This window comes from Pongo pygmaeus, chromosome 2 (assembly GCF_028885625.2).
Source record: "Pongo pygmaeus isolate AG05252 chromosome 2, NHGRI_mPonPyg2-v2.0_pri, whole genome shotgun sequence".
Lineage (NCBI taxonomy): Eukaryota > Metazoa > Chordata > Mammalia > Primates > Hominidae > Pongo > Pongo pygmaeus.
Window position 1 is genome coordinate 55,112,613 of NC_085930.1, and position 17,527 is coordinate 55,130,139.

At 42.0% G+C, this 17,527-nt stretch overlaps 1 protein-coding gene across 1 annotated transcript; it reads left to right on the forward strand.

The window, feature by feature from the left end:
• On the forward strand, positions 1 to 16,958 carry CSTA (cystatin A). Its single transcript, XM_054482315.2, has 3 exons — positions 1 to 329; positions 12,483 to 12,584; positions 16,428 to 16,958. Exons 1-3 carry the CDS (start codon positions 264 to 266, stop codon positions 16,554 to 16,556), a joined length of 297 nt encoding a protein of 98 aa, XP_054338290.1. The 5' UTR covers positions 1 to 263; the 3' UTR covers positions 16,557 to 16,958.
• Positions 16,959 to 17,527: the final 569 nt, after the last annotated feature.

Genomic DNA, 17,527 nt, shown 5'->3' on the forward strand with positions numbered 1-17,527 from the left:
GTTAGGACATGACTCCTGTACTTGCCCATTTGTTCATCCTCCAACCCCTCTTTCTTCCAGATTCCACATAGCATATTCTGTCCAGGAAGCAAGAAGACTTGCTTGGAGGCATACTCATTTTCCCCATGCCTCTTTGCTATTTGTGGAAAATAAAGCATTCTATAGGCGGAGCTAGTGAACGCCTCTTTTAAAACACGAGTCTCCACACTTCCCTGTTCACTTTGGTTCCAGCATCCTGTCCAGCAAAGAAGCAATCAGCCAAAATGATACCTGGAGGCTTATCTGAGGCCAAATCCGCCACTCCAGAAATCCAGGAGATTGTTGATAAGGTGAGTTGATGCCATTCAGGAAAAAGTCTGAGCCAAAATCTTGATTTATAAGTTGTCCCTGTGGAAAGGCTGTGGTTGAACATGAAAACCAGAAGTTTAGGATGTTTGTGGCTTTGTTCAGGTTTCTTTACAACTATGATGAAATAAGAGTTTTTCAGATGAAGCCTCGAATAATCCCCAAACTGTGAGTGTGACCTTGAGCAAATCACATTTCTTCTCTGAGCTTCATTTTCTCCATGGGTAAAAGAACTTGTATTGTATCTTCTCTAAAGCTCTTACAAGATATGATTCTAGAATTACTAATTCAGTTTCTGATGAAATTTTTCTAATCTCACCAAGTGAAGCCAACGTGTAATTGAAGTCTAAGGTTATTAACAATTTGATGAAGTAGTCTTGGAATGCACTACAGGGAAAATTTTTTTAAATAGATTGAATGAAGAATAATATTGTAAAGGCAATCTACTTACAAACTTCATACACTTTTGCCCAAATAGACAGTGTTCTAGTCTTTTCATAGTTAAAGGGTAATTCAACTAATAGAGAACAGAAGTGACAGTCTATAGTGACTCCAAAATGTCATAGGCCACCAAATTATATATGGAAAAATAGAACTCAATTTTGTTAGCAGATTGATGTGTTTTTCTCTTCTTCTTTTTTGTTTTGTTTTGTTTTGTTTTTAAGAGACAGGGTCTCACTCTGTCACCCACGCAGGAGTGCAATGGTGTGATCACGGCTCACTGTAGCCTCAACTTTTTGAGCTCAAGCAATCCTCCTCACTCAGCCTCCTGAGTAGCTGGGATTACAGACACATGCCACCATGCCTGGCTGATTTGGGGGGTTTTGTTTTGTTTTGGAGATGGCATTTCATTCTGTTGCTAGACTGGTCTTGAATTCCTGGGCTCAAGCCATCCACTCACCTAGGCTTCCCAAAGTATTGGGATTACAGGCGTGAGCCACCACACCCATCCCTGATATATTTTTCTAAGTGTTGTGTGATTAGCTGTTATCTAGTTATGTGGTAAACATTTATTTGCATATTTTATGAAAGGAAAACATGTACAAATTACTCTTTTAGGTTTTTAGTTTGTTGCCTTATTTTCTTATATTATTCTTTCTTATTTTTTTTCTCTGAAACATCATTCTATGACAGCTTGGAAAACAAGATCAGCTTTTTGTGTGATTGTAAGAGTTGGGATCCTGTATATTTTGGGAACTAGAAAGCTCTCTAAGGGGCCATCACTCATTCTTGGGGACTAATTATTTCTCTTTCAAGAGTTCTTTTTTTAAATAAATATCTTGGAGCTTTTTTCCTGGGAGATGATATTAAGTCAGTAATGCCTTCATGTGAATCCCCAGATCAGATCAATGTTCTCAAACTTGAATGTGCACATGAATCACCTTCAGGTCTTGATAAACCTCAGATTCTGATTCAGGGGACCTGGGTTAGGTCTGAGATTCTGCATTTCTACCAGACTCCCAAGTGCTGCTGCTGCTGCCACCCACGGCCTCGCTTGCCTGCAGGACCAGAGATATATGGCATCCTACAAGGCCGGTGGGAGATGAGGCTTTAAAAGTCAGGGTGCAGGCTGGGCTCAGTGGCTCATGCCTGTAATCCCAGCACTTTGGGAGGCTGAGGTGGGTGGATCACAAGGTCAGCAGTTCGAGACCAGCCTGGCCAACATGGTGAAACCCCGTCTCTACTAAAAATACAAAAATTAGCCGGGCATGGTGGCTGGTGCCTGTAATCCCAACTACTCAGGAGGCTGAGGCAGGAGAATTACTTGAGCCCGGGATGCAGAGGATGCAGTGAGCCGAGATAGTGCCTGCACTCCAGTCTGGGCAACAGAGCAAGACTCTGTCTCAAAAAAAAAAGGGCCAGGCGCAGTGGCTCACGCCTGTAATCCCAGCACTTTGGGAGGCCGAGGTGGGTGGATCATGAGGTCAGGAGATCGAGACCATCCTGGCTAACACAGTGAAACCCTGTCTCTACTAAAAAATACAAAAAATTAGCCGGGCTTGGTGGCAGGCACCTGTAGTCCCAGCTACTCGGGAGGCTGAGGCAGGAGAATGGCGTGAACCTGGGAGGTGGAGTTTGCAGTGAGCCGAGATCACACCACTGCACTCCAGCCTGGGCGACAGAGCGAGACTCCGTCTCAAAAAAAAAAAAAACCAAAAAACAAACAAACAAACAAAAAAGTGTCAAGGTGCCAAAATAAAATTTGTCTATTTCACTTGAAAAATGAAGGTAACGCCTCTTGCCCTACCGATGTCAGAGCTGTAAGGACTAAGTGAGATAATGTGCATAAAAATGGCTTGAAAATGAAAAAGAAATGTGCATAGGTGAGGCATCACAATTGTTTACTTCAAATTTGTGGCTGAAAGCATCCCTGACCCTAAAAAATCCCCCTGAGACTCTCTAAGGACCAGAGCTGTAGGAACATAGGGAAAAATAAATTTGAAATAGAGACAGTACAGAAAATTTTAATGATTTTTTTAAAAAATCTATCACTTGATTAGCAAGAATTATTAATTTTTAAAATAAGAAGCTACCAGAAGGCCTTGCATTGTTAATAACACCTATCTGTGAGCCCCATCTTCAATTATAAAATTAATTTGAAAGTGTGTGTGTGGCAGGGAGGAAGCTGCTTCCCTTTGGCTCCAATGTCATCAGAAAGGTAGAATGAGAGATGAGTATTAAGAACAGCTACCTCACCCCAGAAATGGGCTTTGCAGTTTTTAAAAGCTTGACCTCCATTCAAACTCTGATTTCATCTTCATAACCCCTGGGGCAGGCAGGGAAGGTATTGTGTCTATCTTACTGATGATGAAACCAAGATTCAAAGAGATTAAGAGTCACTTAGTTAAGCTGGGCATGGTGGCTCAAGCCTGTAATCCCAGCACTTTGGGAGGCTGAGGAGGGCGGATCACCTGAGGTCAGGAGTTCGAGACCAGCCTGGCCAACATGGTGAAACCCCGTCTCTACTAAAAATACAAAAATTAGCCCGGCGTGGTGGCGGGCGCCTGTAATCCCAGCTACCCGGAGGCTGAGGAAGGAGAATCACTTGAACCCGGGAGGCAGAGGCTGCAGTGAGCCAAGATCATGACATTGCACTCCAGCCTGGGCCACAGAACAAGACTCTGTCTCAAAAAAAAAAAAAAAAGTCACCTAGTTAAGAAGTTAGCTCACCCCCAGTGTTTGACTGCCTGCCCTCTCCACCACACAGTGGCAGAACACAGAGGAGCTTTGTTAGGAAAGGGAAATATACTGAATGGAGAGAGTGTGGTAAGTTTGTCTTCTCAGTGGAAGCACCAGCCTCACAGTTAAGTCCACATAGGAGGCCAAGGCAGGCGGATCACCTGAGGTCAGGAGTCCGAGACCAGCCTGGCCAACATAGCTTTCTACTTTCTAGTTTTCTACTAAAACTGGAAAAATCAGCTGGGCGTGGTGACGGGCGCCTGTAGTCCCAGCTGCTCAGGAGGCTGAGGCAGGAGAATCGCTTGAGCCCAGGAGGCGGAGGTTGGAGTGAGCCGAGATCGTGCCACTGCACTCCAGCCTGGATGACAGAGCGAAAAAATTTAAAAATTTAAAATTTAAATTTCTTTTTTTTTTTTTTGACGGAATCTCGCTCTGTCGCCCAGGCTGGAGTGCGGTGGCGCAGACTCAGCTCACTGCAGGCTCCGCCTCCCGGGTTCACGCCATTCTCCTGCCTCAGCCCCCCGAGTAGCTGGGACTACAGGCGCCCGCCACCATGCCTGGCTAATTTTTTGTATTTTTTAGTAGAGACGGGGTTTCGCTGTGTTAGCCAGGATGGTCTCGATCTTCTGACCTCATGATCCACCCGCCTCGGCCTCCCAAAGTGCTGGGATTACAGGTGTGAGCCACCGCGCCCGGCCAAAATAAAATTTTTTACTCCTTAGAGGGACTGGTGCGGTGGCTCACGGCTGTAATCCCAGCACTTTAGGAGGCAGAGGCGGGCAGATTGCATGATCTGGGTGGTTCAAGGGCATCATGACAAAACCCTGTCTCTACCCCCTCCAAAATACAAAAACATAGCCAGGTGGCACACGCTTGTAGTCCCAGTTACTTGGGAGGCTTAGGTGAGAGGATCACTTGCACTCAGGAAGTTGAGGATGCAGTGAGCCATGATCACGCCACTGCACTCCAGCCTGGCCAACAAAGCGAGACTCTGTTTCAAAAAATAAATAAATAAATATAGGAAATGAATATCAATGAATCATTTCATGGTAGGTGCATTTCTTGTATATCTCCTAGGTGTCTAGCATTATGCTAATTATTATAGAAGCTACATATTGTCTATAAGATATGGCCCCTGGCCTCTAGGAGTTTACAGGGTAGTTGGGAAAATCGAGATATCTGGAACATAATATAAAACAATATCCAATTAAGTGCTTTTTTATAATCATAGGTTTTGGACCAGAAAAGATGTTAGAGTTTGCTGGTCAAACCTCCTTCCTTTCAGGTGAATAATTACTGTGAGGCAGTTCAGCTCCTCTGGTGTTAAAGCCCCAATTATCACTTATCTGCCCTCTCTTACAGGAGTGAGCCTTAGGGCACAATTCCCAGTTCAGTGTTAGAAGGTAGAGGAAGAGCTGGAAACTCTTTGTAGTTTAGGAAACTACTTTCATGTCAATTATATCATTTATGCCCCTACAAACAGCCCCAAGAGGCAGGTATTATTATAACGCTTTATAGGTGAGAAACTTGAGTGAATTCCTTCTCCAAAATTACAGTTAGGTCCCCATGCAGAAATAGGGAAAATGGATAGGTGCTAATAATTTAGGGACAATCTCCACTACCTGTCACTTACTTGCTAGTTTTATTTTTTTATTATTTTTGAATGTATTTCTGTTTTTTAAAATCACCTGTTAAAGTGGAAGTATTCTCAGAGGAGATGAAGTTTATCAGCTTTCCTTGGCCTTCTCAGAGAGCTTCTTAGTGGAAGGCCAACTGAAGAACCCCATTAGAAGGAGAGAAAGAAGGAAGAAAAAGATCATCACAGAGAAAAGGGAAGAGTGGCAAAGACAAACGATAACTGCATGACCAAGGAATTTGATATTACAGTGAAAGAGGAACATTGGATGACGGCAGAAAGAAAAGAAAGGCAAACAAAGGGGATGGCAACTGAGAAAATTTGAATGTTTTTGAAGGCAGGAGAAATGAGTTTTCCCATTCTGAAGATAACAGAGACTGAACATGTCATTGTAGCATCATGTACTAAAGTACACTTGGAAGAAAACCCTCTTCCAAGATTCTCTGTATTAGCTGAGGTCACTGCTATACTTATCTTTCCTATTTGGGGAGACAAGTTGTCAGGATGGAAAACGACTATGGTCTTTTCATTCAGAAAACATTGATTAGGTAGACAGAACCGTGTGAATTGCTATGGGGGTAGCAGGGACATAAAATAGTGCCTGCCCTTGTGGAAATTAATAAAATAGAATGGAGCTAAGAGGGACACATCCAGAAAGACAGAGCCATACACAGCGCCATTCATGAAAAGCCACAATCTGTATAATGAAGAACCAAATAAATGAATGGCCCAACAGCAAAAGCCTCCAGATCATTATTGCTGATCCATTATCTTATATAATATGTTAATAAGCATTTTGATGAGAATTGTGAGCATATTTATGAGAAGGAAAGAAATGTTATTTAATTGTTTTTAGAAGTAAGGGCTACTATACATGTAATGTGCATGCACACAAACACACACACACACACACACACACACACACACTCCCCTTAGTCATAAACCTAATTGCTGAATACTATTCCTGGCCAACACGCAGAACATGATTTTTGTCAGTCAGGACACCACACAAACACCTCATCTGCATACCATCCTGGGCACACCCTGGAACTTAGCATGTCATGGCTCTCACCCCATCCACAAATTTGCATTCCCCTCTCTGACCACAGCCTCCTTATTAGTCGCCTCTCCCACTGTCCCACACCCAAAGAACCTGCCATTCAGCCACACCAGAATCCTTCAGGCACCTACCTTCCCAACTTCATGAGAACACGCCCAGGCCCACTCAGTCTCTCATCCAGCCTGGACCCCATGACAGGAGGATAGCTTCAAATGCTCCTCCACTCATGATGATTTCCTTGACCCTGGGAGCTCCTGGCATTCTAATTCTCAATTAAAGGTCACACCCACTGCCACCACTTTCTATGCAGCTACTACTGTTCCAGAATCAAAGAACTTTGCCAAAGCAAGGTGCAGAACCACAGAAAACTCACCCATTACAAACCTGTGGATTAATGCTTAACAACCCAGAAAGGACCCACGGCTGCCAGAACATCCTTTCAGTCATATTTGTTGATCTTTTTCTAGAAACCCCACAAATGTAAATCTCTCTTCAGTTGCTCATTGTCTCCCACCCCCGTGGTCCCTCCAGCAGGATGTCTCAGTTCCTATTCTTCTTAGGCCAGCCATCCCCAACCTTTTTGGTACCTTTGTGGAAGGCAATTTTTCCACAGATGGGGTGGAGGGGATAGTTTTGGGATGAAGCTGTTCCACTTCAGATCATCAGGCATTATTTTCTCATAAGGAGCACGCAACCTTGATCCCTTGCATGCAGTTCACAATAGGGTTCCCACTCCTATGAGAATCTAATGCCACCGCTAATCTGACAGCAGGTGGAGCTCAGGCCATAAGGCTCACTGGCCCACTGCTCCCCTCCTGCTGTGCAGCCTGATTCCTAACAGGCCATGGATGGGTACTGGTCTGCAGCCCAGGGGTTGGGAACACCTGTCTTAGGAGATTGCAGGTCTCTGGTAAGAAAATGCCCCAGCTGACCCTATCTCTTGCTGGATCTCATTCCTCCCTAGATTCTGTTCTCCTCTCTTCAGCCAGTCCGTCCTCTCTTAGCCAGGTGACTTCATTTCTTGCATCCTCAATGCCTTGTCCCACACTTCCTTCTTCCTTCAAAACATACTTAGACAATAAATGTCCACAAGTCACATCTTACTGGCCCTACTGTCCTCTCATGTTACTATCCAAACTCTCCTTCCTTACTCTCTAAAACTCCCCCAAATGTAATTCATCCACTTTGCCACCAATATCTTTCTATCCATTTTCTCCTAAATTAGGCACAGTCCTATTGTTTCTATAGAATGACTACAGATTAGGGGAAAAGCCTGGGTGTTGGGTGCCTCATGGCTCAAATCCTCAGATCTCAGAGAATAAACACCTCGCCAAGATTCATGCTTGGTAGCAATGAGAAATGCTTGAAGAACTCTGGGTTAAATGCATTATACCAGGTGCTTCTCCCTGGTAGCCTCCTCCCCTGGCTGGAGACCAAGCGACAAACCTCCATTGTATTCCTTCAGCTCCCGTCACCATCACGCATGGCAGACTGAGAAAGGTGAAGGCCAACTGCATTCAGCAGATGTGTCCATTCACTGCCAGTCTTCCACCACCATTCCCAGCTGGCCTGCATCCTCCTAGTGCCCATCCTGGGGAGTCTTTCAGTGCCAAGCTACCTTCTGAGACTTAAGTTTCACTGACAAGCTCCCCTACTCTGCCCCTTTCCCTGCTCCTCAGCTCAAATCTCATCACTCAGGTCCATGTCATCTAACATTAAACCATGCAAATCTATTTTACTGGGAAGAGGGAGGGAGGCTGCAAGTTACAAGTAGAGTGAACCAGAAATCAAGGTCCACAGTCTGACAGGTGCCAGAACACTTCAAGAAACAAACCAGATCTTTTAAATCTCCTCTCTCATGGAAAATTCTGCATTTGTGGATTACACAGATACGATGGAAAGGTTAAAGATTTGGATATATTTCTAGGACAGATAGAAATAAAAACTTAGGGCCAGGCATGGTGGCTCACCCCTGTAATCCCAGCACTTTGGGAGGCCAAGGCAGATGGATCACCCGAGGCCAGGAGTTCAAGACCAGCCTGGCAAACAAGGTAAAACTCCATCTCTCCAAAAATATAAAAAATTAGTTGGGAGTGGTGGCGGATGCCTGTAGTCCCAGCTGCTCAGGACGCTGAGGCAGGAGAATTACTTAAACCCAGGAGGGAGAAGTTGTAGTGAGCTGAGATTGTGCCACAACACTCCAGCCTAGGTAACAGAGCAAGACTCCATGAAAGAGAGAGGGGAGAAAGAAAGAAAGAAAGAGAGAGAGAGAGAGAGAGAAAGAGAGAGAGAAAGAAAGAAAAAGAAAGAAAGAAAGAAAGAAGAAAGAGAGAGAGGAAGGAAGGAAGGAAGGCAGGAAGGAAGGAAGGAAGGAAGGAAAAGGAAAGGAAGAAAGAAAGAGAAAGAGAGAGAAAGAAAGAAAAAGAAAGAGAAAGAAAGAAGAAAGGAAGAAAGGAAGGAATAAAGAAAGAAAGAAGAAAGTGAGAAAGGCTGGCTGGCTTAGGATACGTGCTTAAAAAGAAACATGACTGAAAAGCAGAGGGAACACAGATCAGATATATAAGTTATCAGGCAAGGACTTTAAAATAACTATGATGAATAATTTTTCAACTTTTAGCAGTCATGCTCAACTCATAGCCTCAGATTCTCCATTCATAAAATGAGGTTTAAATGGATACTTTGGGGGTTAGTGTAGAGATTAACCCTTTCAAACTCAGCTCCTAACTTGACTGGTGCCAAGTGCTGGCCACCCCTCCTTTGGAATCTCGAAAGGCTTTGGAAAGGGACCCTAAGACAATAACCCATTTCCTTACTCTGCTTCTCTGTGCACCCTTTCTCCGCTTTCCTGCCCCAGCTCTTCCCACTTCTGGTTTGTCCTCACTATTTGTCTTCTCCCTTTCTCCACTTTGAAATTTCATTTCCATCTCAACAGAACAATCACATTTTTCCCGTCTATTCTCAAGGTTACAGGAGAACTGAGTGGTGGTCCGTGGAGTGTTTGGCCTTTCAGAAGTGGTCTGAGAACTCACAGTTTGCCTATGTCTACATCTTTGAAAACAGTTTTGGTACTTAAACTGAGGCATCAGTAGTAAGGGTTCAAAACATCTGCCCAGAGAGGATTGTTTGAGTCCAGGAGTTCGAGGCTGCAGTGAACTATGATCACGCCACTGCACTCCAGTCTGGGTGAGGGGGAGATCCTGTCTCTTAAATTTAAAAAAAAAAAAAAAAAAAAACCTGCCCTCTGATGGGAAGGACTGCCTTGGGAGAATCCTAGATGCACTGGAGGCCTGATTGAAGTTGTATGGACATTAAATGCTTTCATGAAGGGCATAAAGGCAAGTTCTCAATAAACAAGGTACATTCAACACAGAGAGTTATATCCTTTTTCCTCCAAAAGACAGAAAAGAATTGGGGTTGAAGGACAAATCCACAGATATAAAGACAACAGGAGATAGGCAAGTACCACCTCAGAAATACCAATAAAATTTTGGAAGTTGGAAAACGGATGAACAATGGAAAATGCTGAGCAGTCTAAACAGAAGCTAAGCCCATAGAGGGGAAAGTCTAAGCCAGAAGCAAGCAGATTCACACTGCAGAACATCACAATGGCGCAGGCATGAGCAACACCAAAAACTCATAGCCAGGAGTAAGGTCTGGGACCAAAAGCAAGAGGACTGATCTGTATGAGGGACAATGAGACCTCCCCAAGTTCCTTCTCCTTCACTATCCTCCACCCCGGCAGAAGACGAGCTTTACACTTAGCAGGAACTGAGTCAAGAGCTCATAGTAGACTCTTGCATATCAGGCCCAGCTGAGAGTGGGAATGAAGCACTGTACAGAAAGCTGATGGGTTCAGTGAAAGTTTACATATTGAATTTGGGACTGTCTCCCTTCTCATGCTGGGTTTGGGAATGCTAACATTTAAACCTAACCCATATCCCTCCATGGTAGACAGAATGATGGCCCTCCAAAGATGTCCATGTCCTAATCCCTGGAACCTGTGACTAGGTTCCTTTACACAGCAAAAGAGACTTTGCAGGTGTGATTAAGTTAAGGATCTGGAGATGGAGCGGTTATCCTGGATTATCCAGGTAAGCTCATGCAATCACAGGGTCTTTATAAGAATCATACCCAAATACTGCACTCTAGTTAGTATATTGTTTTCCACAGAGGTATAGGTCAACAATTCTGAAATTATTTTATGTATATGCTAGAACTGAGCAAATAGGCAAATACATTGCAAATAATAAGAACCAGGATTCTTCCTCAGTGTTTGAGAAAGGAGTTATAATAAGGAAAGGGGAAAAGCTAAATGAGTCCTGTGGTATTTGATTTATTTTATTTTTTATTTATTTATTTATTTACCTATTTATTTTGAAGTGGAGTTTCACTCTTGTTGCCCAGGCTGGAGTGCAATGGCGTGATCTCGGCTCACTGCAACCTCTGCCTCCCAGGTTCAAGCAATTCTCCTGCCTCAGCCTCCTGAGTAGCTGGAATTACAGACACCCACCATTGCGCTCAGCTAATTTTTGTATTTTTAGTAGAGACGAGGTTTCATCATGTTGGTCACGCTGGTCTCAAACTGCTGACCTCAAGTGATCCACCTGCCTCGGCCTCCCAAAGTGCTGGGATTACAGGCATGAGCCACCGCACCCGGCCATGGTATTTGATTTTAATCAGAGGAATATACACACACACACACACACACACACACACACACACACACACACCCATACACACACGTATATAATGTATATATATAATGACACACACATACACAAATGAGTAGATAAAGATGTGTGCGTGTGTGTGTGAGTACACATATTATTTTGTAGCCCTTTCCACTGAGTGGGCCTAGAAGCAATGACATTTAGTAACAAGAGACACAGCACCCAAATCTTGGGTCTTAAATACCATTCTCCAATAAAAGGAGCAGGGACTCCTTGGAGAAATAGTTGATTCCAGTGAGGAGGCAAGGAAACTTCAAGATAAACCTGGAACATCTGACTCTACTTTTGTAGAGTCAGAAAGTAAGGCAGTGCTTATAAAATGATGGAGGCATGTTGAAAGGACACAGGCATCACGTGAGGGAGCTCCCAACAGCCAAATCTAGGGCATTTGAGTAACAAAATAAAGAGTAATGAATTGTAATCCACAGAGTAAAAGAAATATCCATGAGTCATATTAATATAAAATAAGTAATTGACTACATAAAGAGGAGAGAGGGAACAGCTCTTCCTTACAGTAGAATTCCAAATAATAAATGCGCAAGAAATGATTTTTTAATTACCATTTGGCCAACACCACAATTAATCATTGTTGTAGGCGAGAACCATCAATGGATGCTAAAATTCACGAATGAAAGTATGGCGAGAAACAAGACTCCTCACAAGACACTTACTAATTACAAAGGGGAAAAAAATGGTAACTTTACAGTGGAGAAACCTGGCAGACATCCTAAGTGATCAAAATTAACATCACTAGCAATGAAATGTAGCTCCTGATAGGAGGCACTTAAGCACAACATCACGTTTGTGCTATCCTTACAAGAATGTATACTACTAACATAAGAGGAAATCACACAAACCTAAACTGAGGGTCATTCTACCATTTAACTGGCCAGTATTCTTTCAAAACATCAAGGTCATGAGCAAAAAGGAATGAACCCAGATTGTAGGAGACTGAGGAGAAATGACAACTAAATGCAATGTAGCATCCTGCATGAGATCCTGGAGCAGAAAAGAGACATTTTCAGGAAAACTGGCAAAATTCTGATAAGGTTTAGAGACTACTTAATAGTATTATACCATGTTAATTTCCTGATTATGGTGATTATACTATGTTATGCAAAATGGCAAAATTAAGGGAACTGTAAATGATATGAGAATTCATTACACTAATTTTACAACTTTTAAGTCTGAAATTATTTTAAAATGTTTTAATCAAGTAGTAATTATTGCTCTACTGATTTTTATTAATCAAAGATATATATAACTCTTAAAGTTTTAGCAGTCAAAACACTCCTATATTGCATTACCACACTGAGTTGATGTGAATTCAGCCTAAAGCAACAAAATTTGACTTTTTAACCTATGTAATTGTATTAAAACAGGTGTTTTCTATTGAAATAATAAAAATAGTTCATAGATTTCATTACCGTCTTTGAAGACTTTTAGGAGGATGGGGTTCCCAGATGTGTACATCACATAGATGGAGTCTAATATAGCTTTGATTATTTGTTTCCTCTTTTCTTTTCTTTAGGTTAAACCACAGCTTGAAGAAAAAACAAATGAGACTTATGAAAAATTGGAAGCTGTGCAATATAAAACTCAAGTTGTTGCTGGAACAAATTACTACATTAAGGTTAGAGTTCAGCACCTACTTTAGCGCCAAAAGATGTATTTCTCATTTTATGTAAAATGTCCGCTGATTTCCCTATCACATAATTCCTTCCTTATGGTTGTCCTACATTAAGATGCCCAGCATGATTCCTTCCAAGTGGTGGACTCTCAAATTTGTTAGATGATGTGATACCATTTTTTTTCTTGTGAATTCAGAGAGATTTATTACATTGATTCTTGATTTCCGGAAATTGTATAGAAAAAGATTTCATAACAGTTCAGGGCATGCTGGATTTGTGGCTGTGCTGCTGCTTAGGTAAGGAGGGAGGATCACGTCTCATCTGCCTGAAGGCGTGGGGCTGGACCACATGGTATCTTGAAGCTGATTCCACCTCAAAGCTGTATGATTCTCTATGTCTAAATTAAATAAATTAAAGTAACGACTCAAATCATTAGCTGGGAAAATAATTTAAACCTTTTTTGCCCTTTGATTAATATAATGTAAATACTATTTTGTAACTCAAATTAGTAGATTTAACTTGCGGCACTCTAGGTATAGTTTAAAACAGTGGCGTATTTAAAATAGTTTAAAAGTTAATTTTATAGCTCTGTCAAAAAATTACACAATGCATTGATCGAGTTCTAATTGAAGTTATCAAGAGGAAACCAACTGAACAAGTCAACCATGAATATTTAAGAGCCATGTTTGTCCTTATGTATTAAGAAGATGATAATGCTGATTTTAAAAATAAAAACAAATATTCAAGTATATTTACTTAATCTTTACTTAACTATTTGACCAGGGCCCAGTGTGGCTTATTTCTCTTTAACAAACAATTCAATTAAAATATAAACATTTTAAAAGATTTTTTCAGCAAAAAAAAAAAATAAGTAAGTGGAGCTAGTCAGCTCAGCATAAGAAAGTTTCAGCACCGAGCTATGTACATGGATCAGCCGTATTCTGCCAAATGTGAGCTCCTAGTAAAGACCAGGTCCTGGGGAGACACTTGTGAAAGAGGACCCTGCTGTATCCTCAGAAAACAATGGCACCATTTCCTCCATTCTCAATCTGCTTTCTTCATGGCTGGAAAAGAAATTTTTCCAGTTAAAAATGATTATGTGCAAAGATAGGAAACATTCCATCAACATTAAGATATTTAATAATTTATGATTAATTCAAATGCATACATTTCACATATTACCAGCTCACATGTTTCTTCAACAGTTCATCAGATAACTATCTTGAAAATTTCTGCTTGAAAATTTGTTCCCTTGACCACCCTTTTCCCCTCTCTTAAGCAGTCTCCTCTCTCTCTCTCATCTTTTCTTCCTTCCGCTATCAAACTTTTCCTACTGGATCTCAGCCACCGATCCCAGTTCCCTTTTACTTCCTGGTAGTCTGGCTATTGATCCCTTTGCTCTGAGCCACTCTAGATTTAAGGTCTTGCCAGTGACGTGACCTTCTCTATGTGTTTCAAGTACCTATCAAGAGGCAGGTGGTAGAATGGAAGGACCACAAGCTTAGGTGTCAGAGTGTCCTGGGTTTGAACCCTTGTTCAATTTGTTCTATGGGAAGCTGCTCCTCCTCTCGGAGCCTTCATTCCCTTATCTGCACAATGAGGGTAACAATCTACTTCGCAGCGTGTTGTGAGGAATAAATAAGCTGGAAATTTATTGAGCACTTACAATTCACGATGCACTATTCTAAGAACAGGGCTTGTATTATCTCATTTAATCCTCACAACAAATCTACGAGGTAAGTACAATCACTTCTCTCGGGTTACCGATGAAAAAATTGAGCTCCAGGGTGATGAAGAAACTAAAAAGGTCACACAACTATAAGAGCAGAGTAAGGATTTGAACCCAGATAGACTGAGCTTAACTACTGGCTGTGCTGCCTCTAATATAAAGCACAAAATAAGAGCTTTTAAAAGGTTACGGTGGCCTGGTGTGGTGGCTCATACCTGTAATCCCAACACCTTGGGAGGCCAAAGTGGGAGGATAGCTTAAAACAAGGAGTTTGAGATGAGCCTGGGCAACATAGCAAGACGCTGTCTCTACAAAGAAAATGTTTTAATTACCTAGGCATGGTGATGCACACCAGTAGTCCTAGCTACTTGGGAAGGTGAGGTAGGAGGATCACTTGAGCCGAGGAGTTTGAGGTTGCAGTGAGCTGTGATCGCACCACTGCACTACAGTCCAGGCAACAGAGCCAGGCCTCATTCCCGGATCAGTACCCCCAAAAAAGGTTACATTGTAGAGTGAAAAGAATGTAGATGCTAGAGGCTAACAGATCTGGGTTTGAATATTGGCTGTACCACTTATTAGTTGAGGGATTTATGGAAAATCACTTAATCTCTCCTACTCTGCTTCCACATCTGTAAAAATTTCATTGCTCCACTTTTCTTCAGGCCTATAATATAAGTTAATATAATCATTTATATAAAATGTTCATCATAGTGTCTGGCTCACAGTAAACATTTGATATATGGCACTTGTTAAAATTAGGATAGGAAGTGACATCAGAAGCACAATAAATATTTTTATAAGACAAAGCATTTATTGTCTCAAGCAAGAACCAAAGTAAAAATTCTTACCATAATTTTCCAGGTCTCAGATTCATGTCCAAACTACTGCTTCAACCTTCATACCAATGACTTCCTAGCAAAACCCCTTAGCTTTTTATTTTATTTTATTTTATTTTATTATTTTATTTTATTTTATTTTTTGAGATGGAGTTTCACTCTGTCACTCAGGCTGGAGTGCAGTGGCACAATCTCAGCTCTCTGCAACCTCCACTTCCTGGATTCAAGCCATTCTCCTGCTTCAGCCTCCCAAGTAGCTGGGATTACAGGTGTGCACCACGACACCCAGCTAATTTTGTATTTTTAGTAGAGACCAGGTTTCACCATGTTGGCCAGGTTTGTCTCAAGCTCCTGACCTCAGGTGATCCATCTGCCTCGGCCTCCCAAAGTGCTGGGATTATAGGCGTGAGCCACAGTGCCCAGCTGACCCCTTCACTTTAGAAGGGAGGCTGTCCACCCCCTGGGCTCTGCTCAATCCTACCAGTGGGCATTTATAAAGTAGCTTCTGATACAGGTATAGGAACCCTGCATCCCAAATTTTCTAGGGCAATTCTGATTTTCTTCTCCCTTATCAGACTGTATGGCAAACAAAGTGTCCCAAGCTGGGAGTCAGAAAACAGCATCACCAAAAATATAGTCTGTCACTTGTTTTCTTGCTCCATGCATCTTTGAGAATAAAATGCTGTCCTTTGTGCCCAGATTATACTAAAAAAAAAATAACAAAATAAACCTAGGACCTATGCCTCTTGCCATGCCATTAGTCCACAATTTTTTTTTTTTTTTTTTTTTTTTTTTTTTTTTGAGACAGAGTCTTGCTCTATCGCCCAGGCTGGAGTACAGTGGCGTGATCTCGGCTCACTGCAACCTTCTCCTCCTGGGTTCAAGTGATTCTACTGCCTCAGCCTCCTGAGTAACTGGGATTACAGGTATGCACCACCATGCCTGGCTAATTTTTTGCATTTTTAGTAGAGACGGGGTTTCACCATGCTGGCCAGGCTGGTCTCGAACTCCTGACCTCGTGATCCACCTGCCTCAGCCTCCCAAAGTGCTGGGATTACAGGTGGGAGCCACAGCGCCCCACCTAGTCTACTCTTTCTCTCCTAAAATAAGGTGGTGGATTTATGAATACAAAGAGTCTAAGAATGGTGGACTAGGTCTAGCAATGCTGTTCCTCAGCAGCTTTTTGGACAGAAGTCTTTATAGACCTGTGGCTCTCTCACTTGATGTAGACCCATTTGAATGAATCTCCTTTTGCTTTCTCTTTTTTAAATATTTTTCAGGTACGAGCAGGTGATAATAATTATATGCACTTGAAAGTATTCAAAAGTCTCCCCGGACAAAATGAGGACTTGGTACTTACTGGATACCAGGCTGACAAAAACAAGGACGATGAGCTGACGGGCTTTTAGCAGCATGTTTCCAAAGTGTTCTGATTCCTTCCACTGGCTACTGAGTCATGATCCTTGCTGATAAATATAACCATCAATAAAGAAGCATTCGTTTCCAAAGAAATTATTTCTACAATTATTTCTCATTTATTGTATTAAGCAGAAATTACCTTTTCTTTCTCAAAATCAATGTTATTGCTTTAGAGTATGAACTCCATATAAATTGATGGCAATTGGAAATCTTATAAATACTAGTCAAGCCTAATGCAACTGGCTAAAGGATAGTACCACCCTCACCCCCACCATAGGCAGGCCGGATCGTGGACTATCAGTTCACCAGCCTCCTTGTTCCCTGTGGCTGCTGATAACCCAACATTCTATCTCTACCCTCGTACTTTAAAATTAAATCAAGTATTTTACAAAGTGTGTGTGTGTGTGTGTATGTGTGTGTGTGTATATATATATATATATATTTTTTTTTTTTTTTTTTTTTTTTGAGACAGAGTCTCGTTCTGTCACCCAGGCTAGAGTGCAATGGCGCGATCTCGGCTCACTGCAACCTCCGCCTCCCAGGTTTAAGCGATTCTCCTGTCTCAGCCTCCCAAGTAGCTGGGATTACAGGCACCCACCACCGCGCCTAGCTAATTTTTGTATTTTTAGTAGAGACAGGGTTTTGCCATGTTGGCCAGGCTGGTTTCGAACTCCTAGGGTGATCTGCCCACCTTGGCCTCCCAAAGTGCTGGGATTACAGGTGTGAGCCATGGTGCTCAGCCTATATTTTTATTCTGAAACAAACTTAAACTTAGAGAAAAGTTGCAAAAAAAAAAAAAAAACCCACTTTTTTTCCTGGACATTTGAGACTAAGTTACTTACCATGATGCTCCATCATCAACAAATACTTCGTGTGCATTTCCTACAAACAAGGATATTCTCCTGCAAAACTGAAATACAACCATCAAAATCAGGAAATTGCCAGGTCACAGTGGCTCACG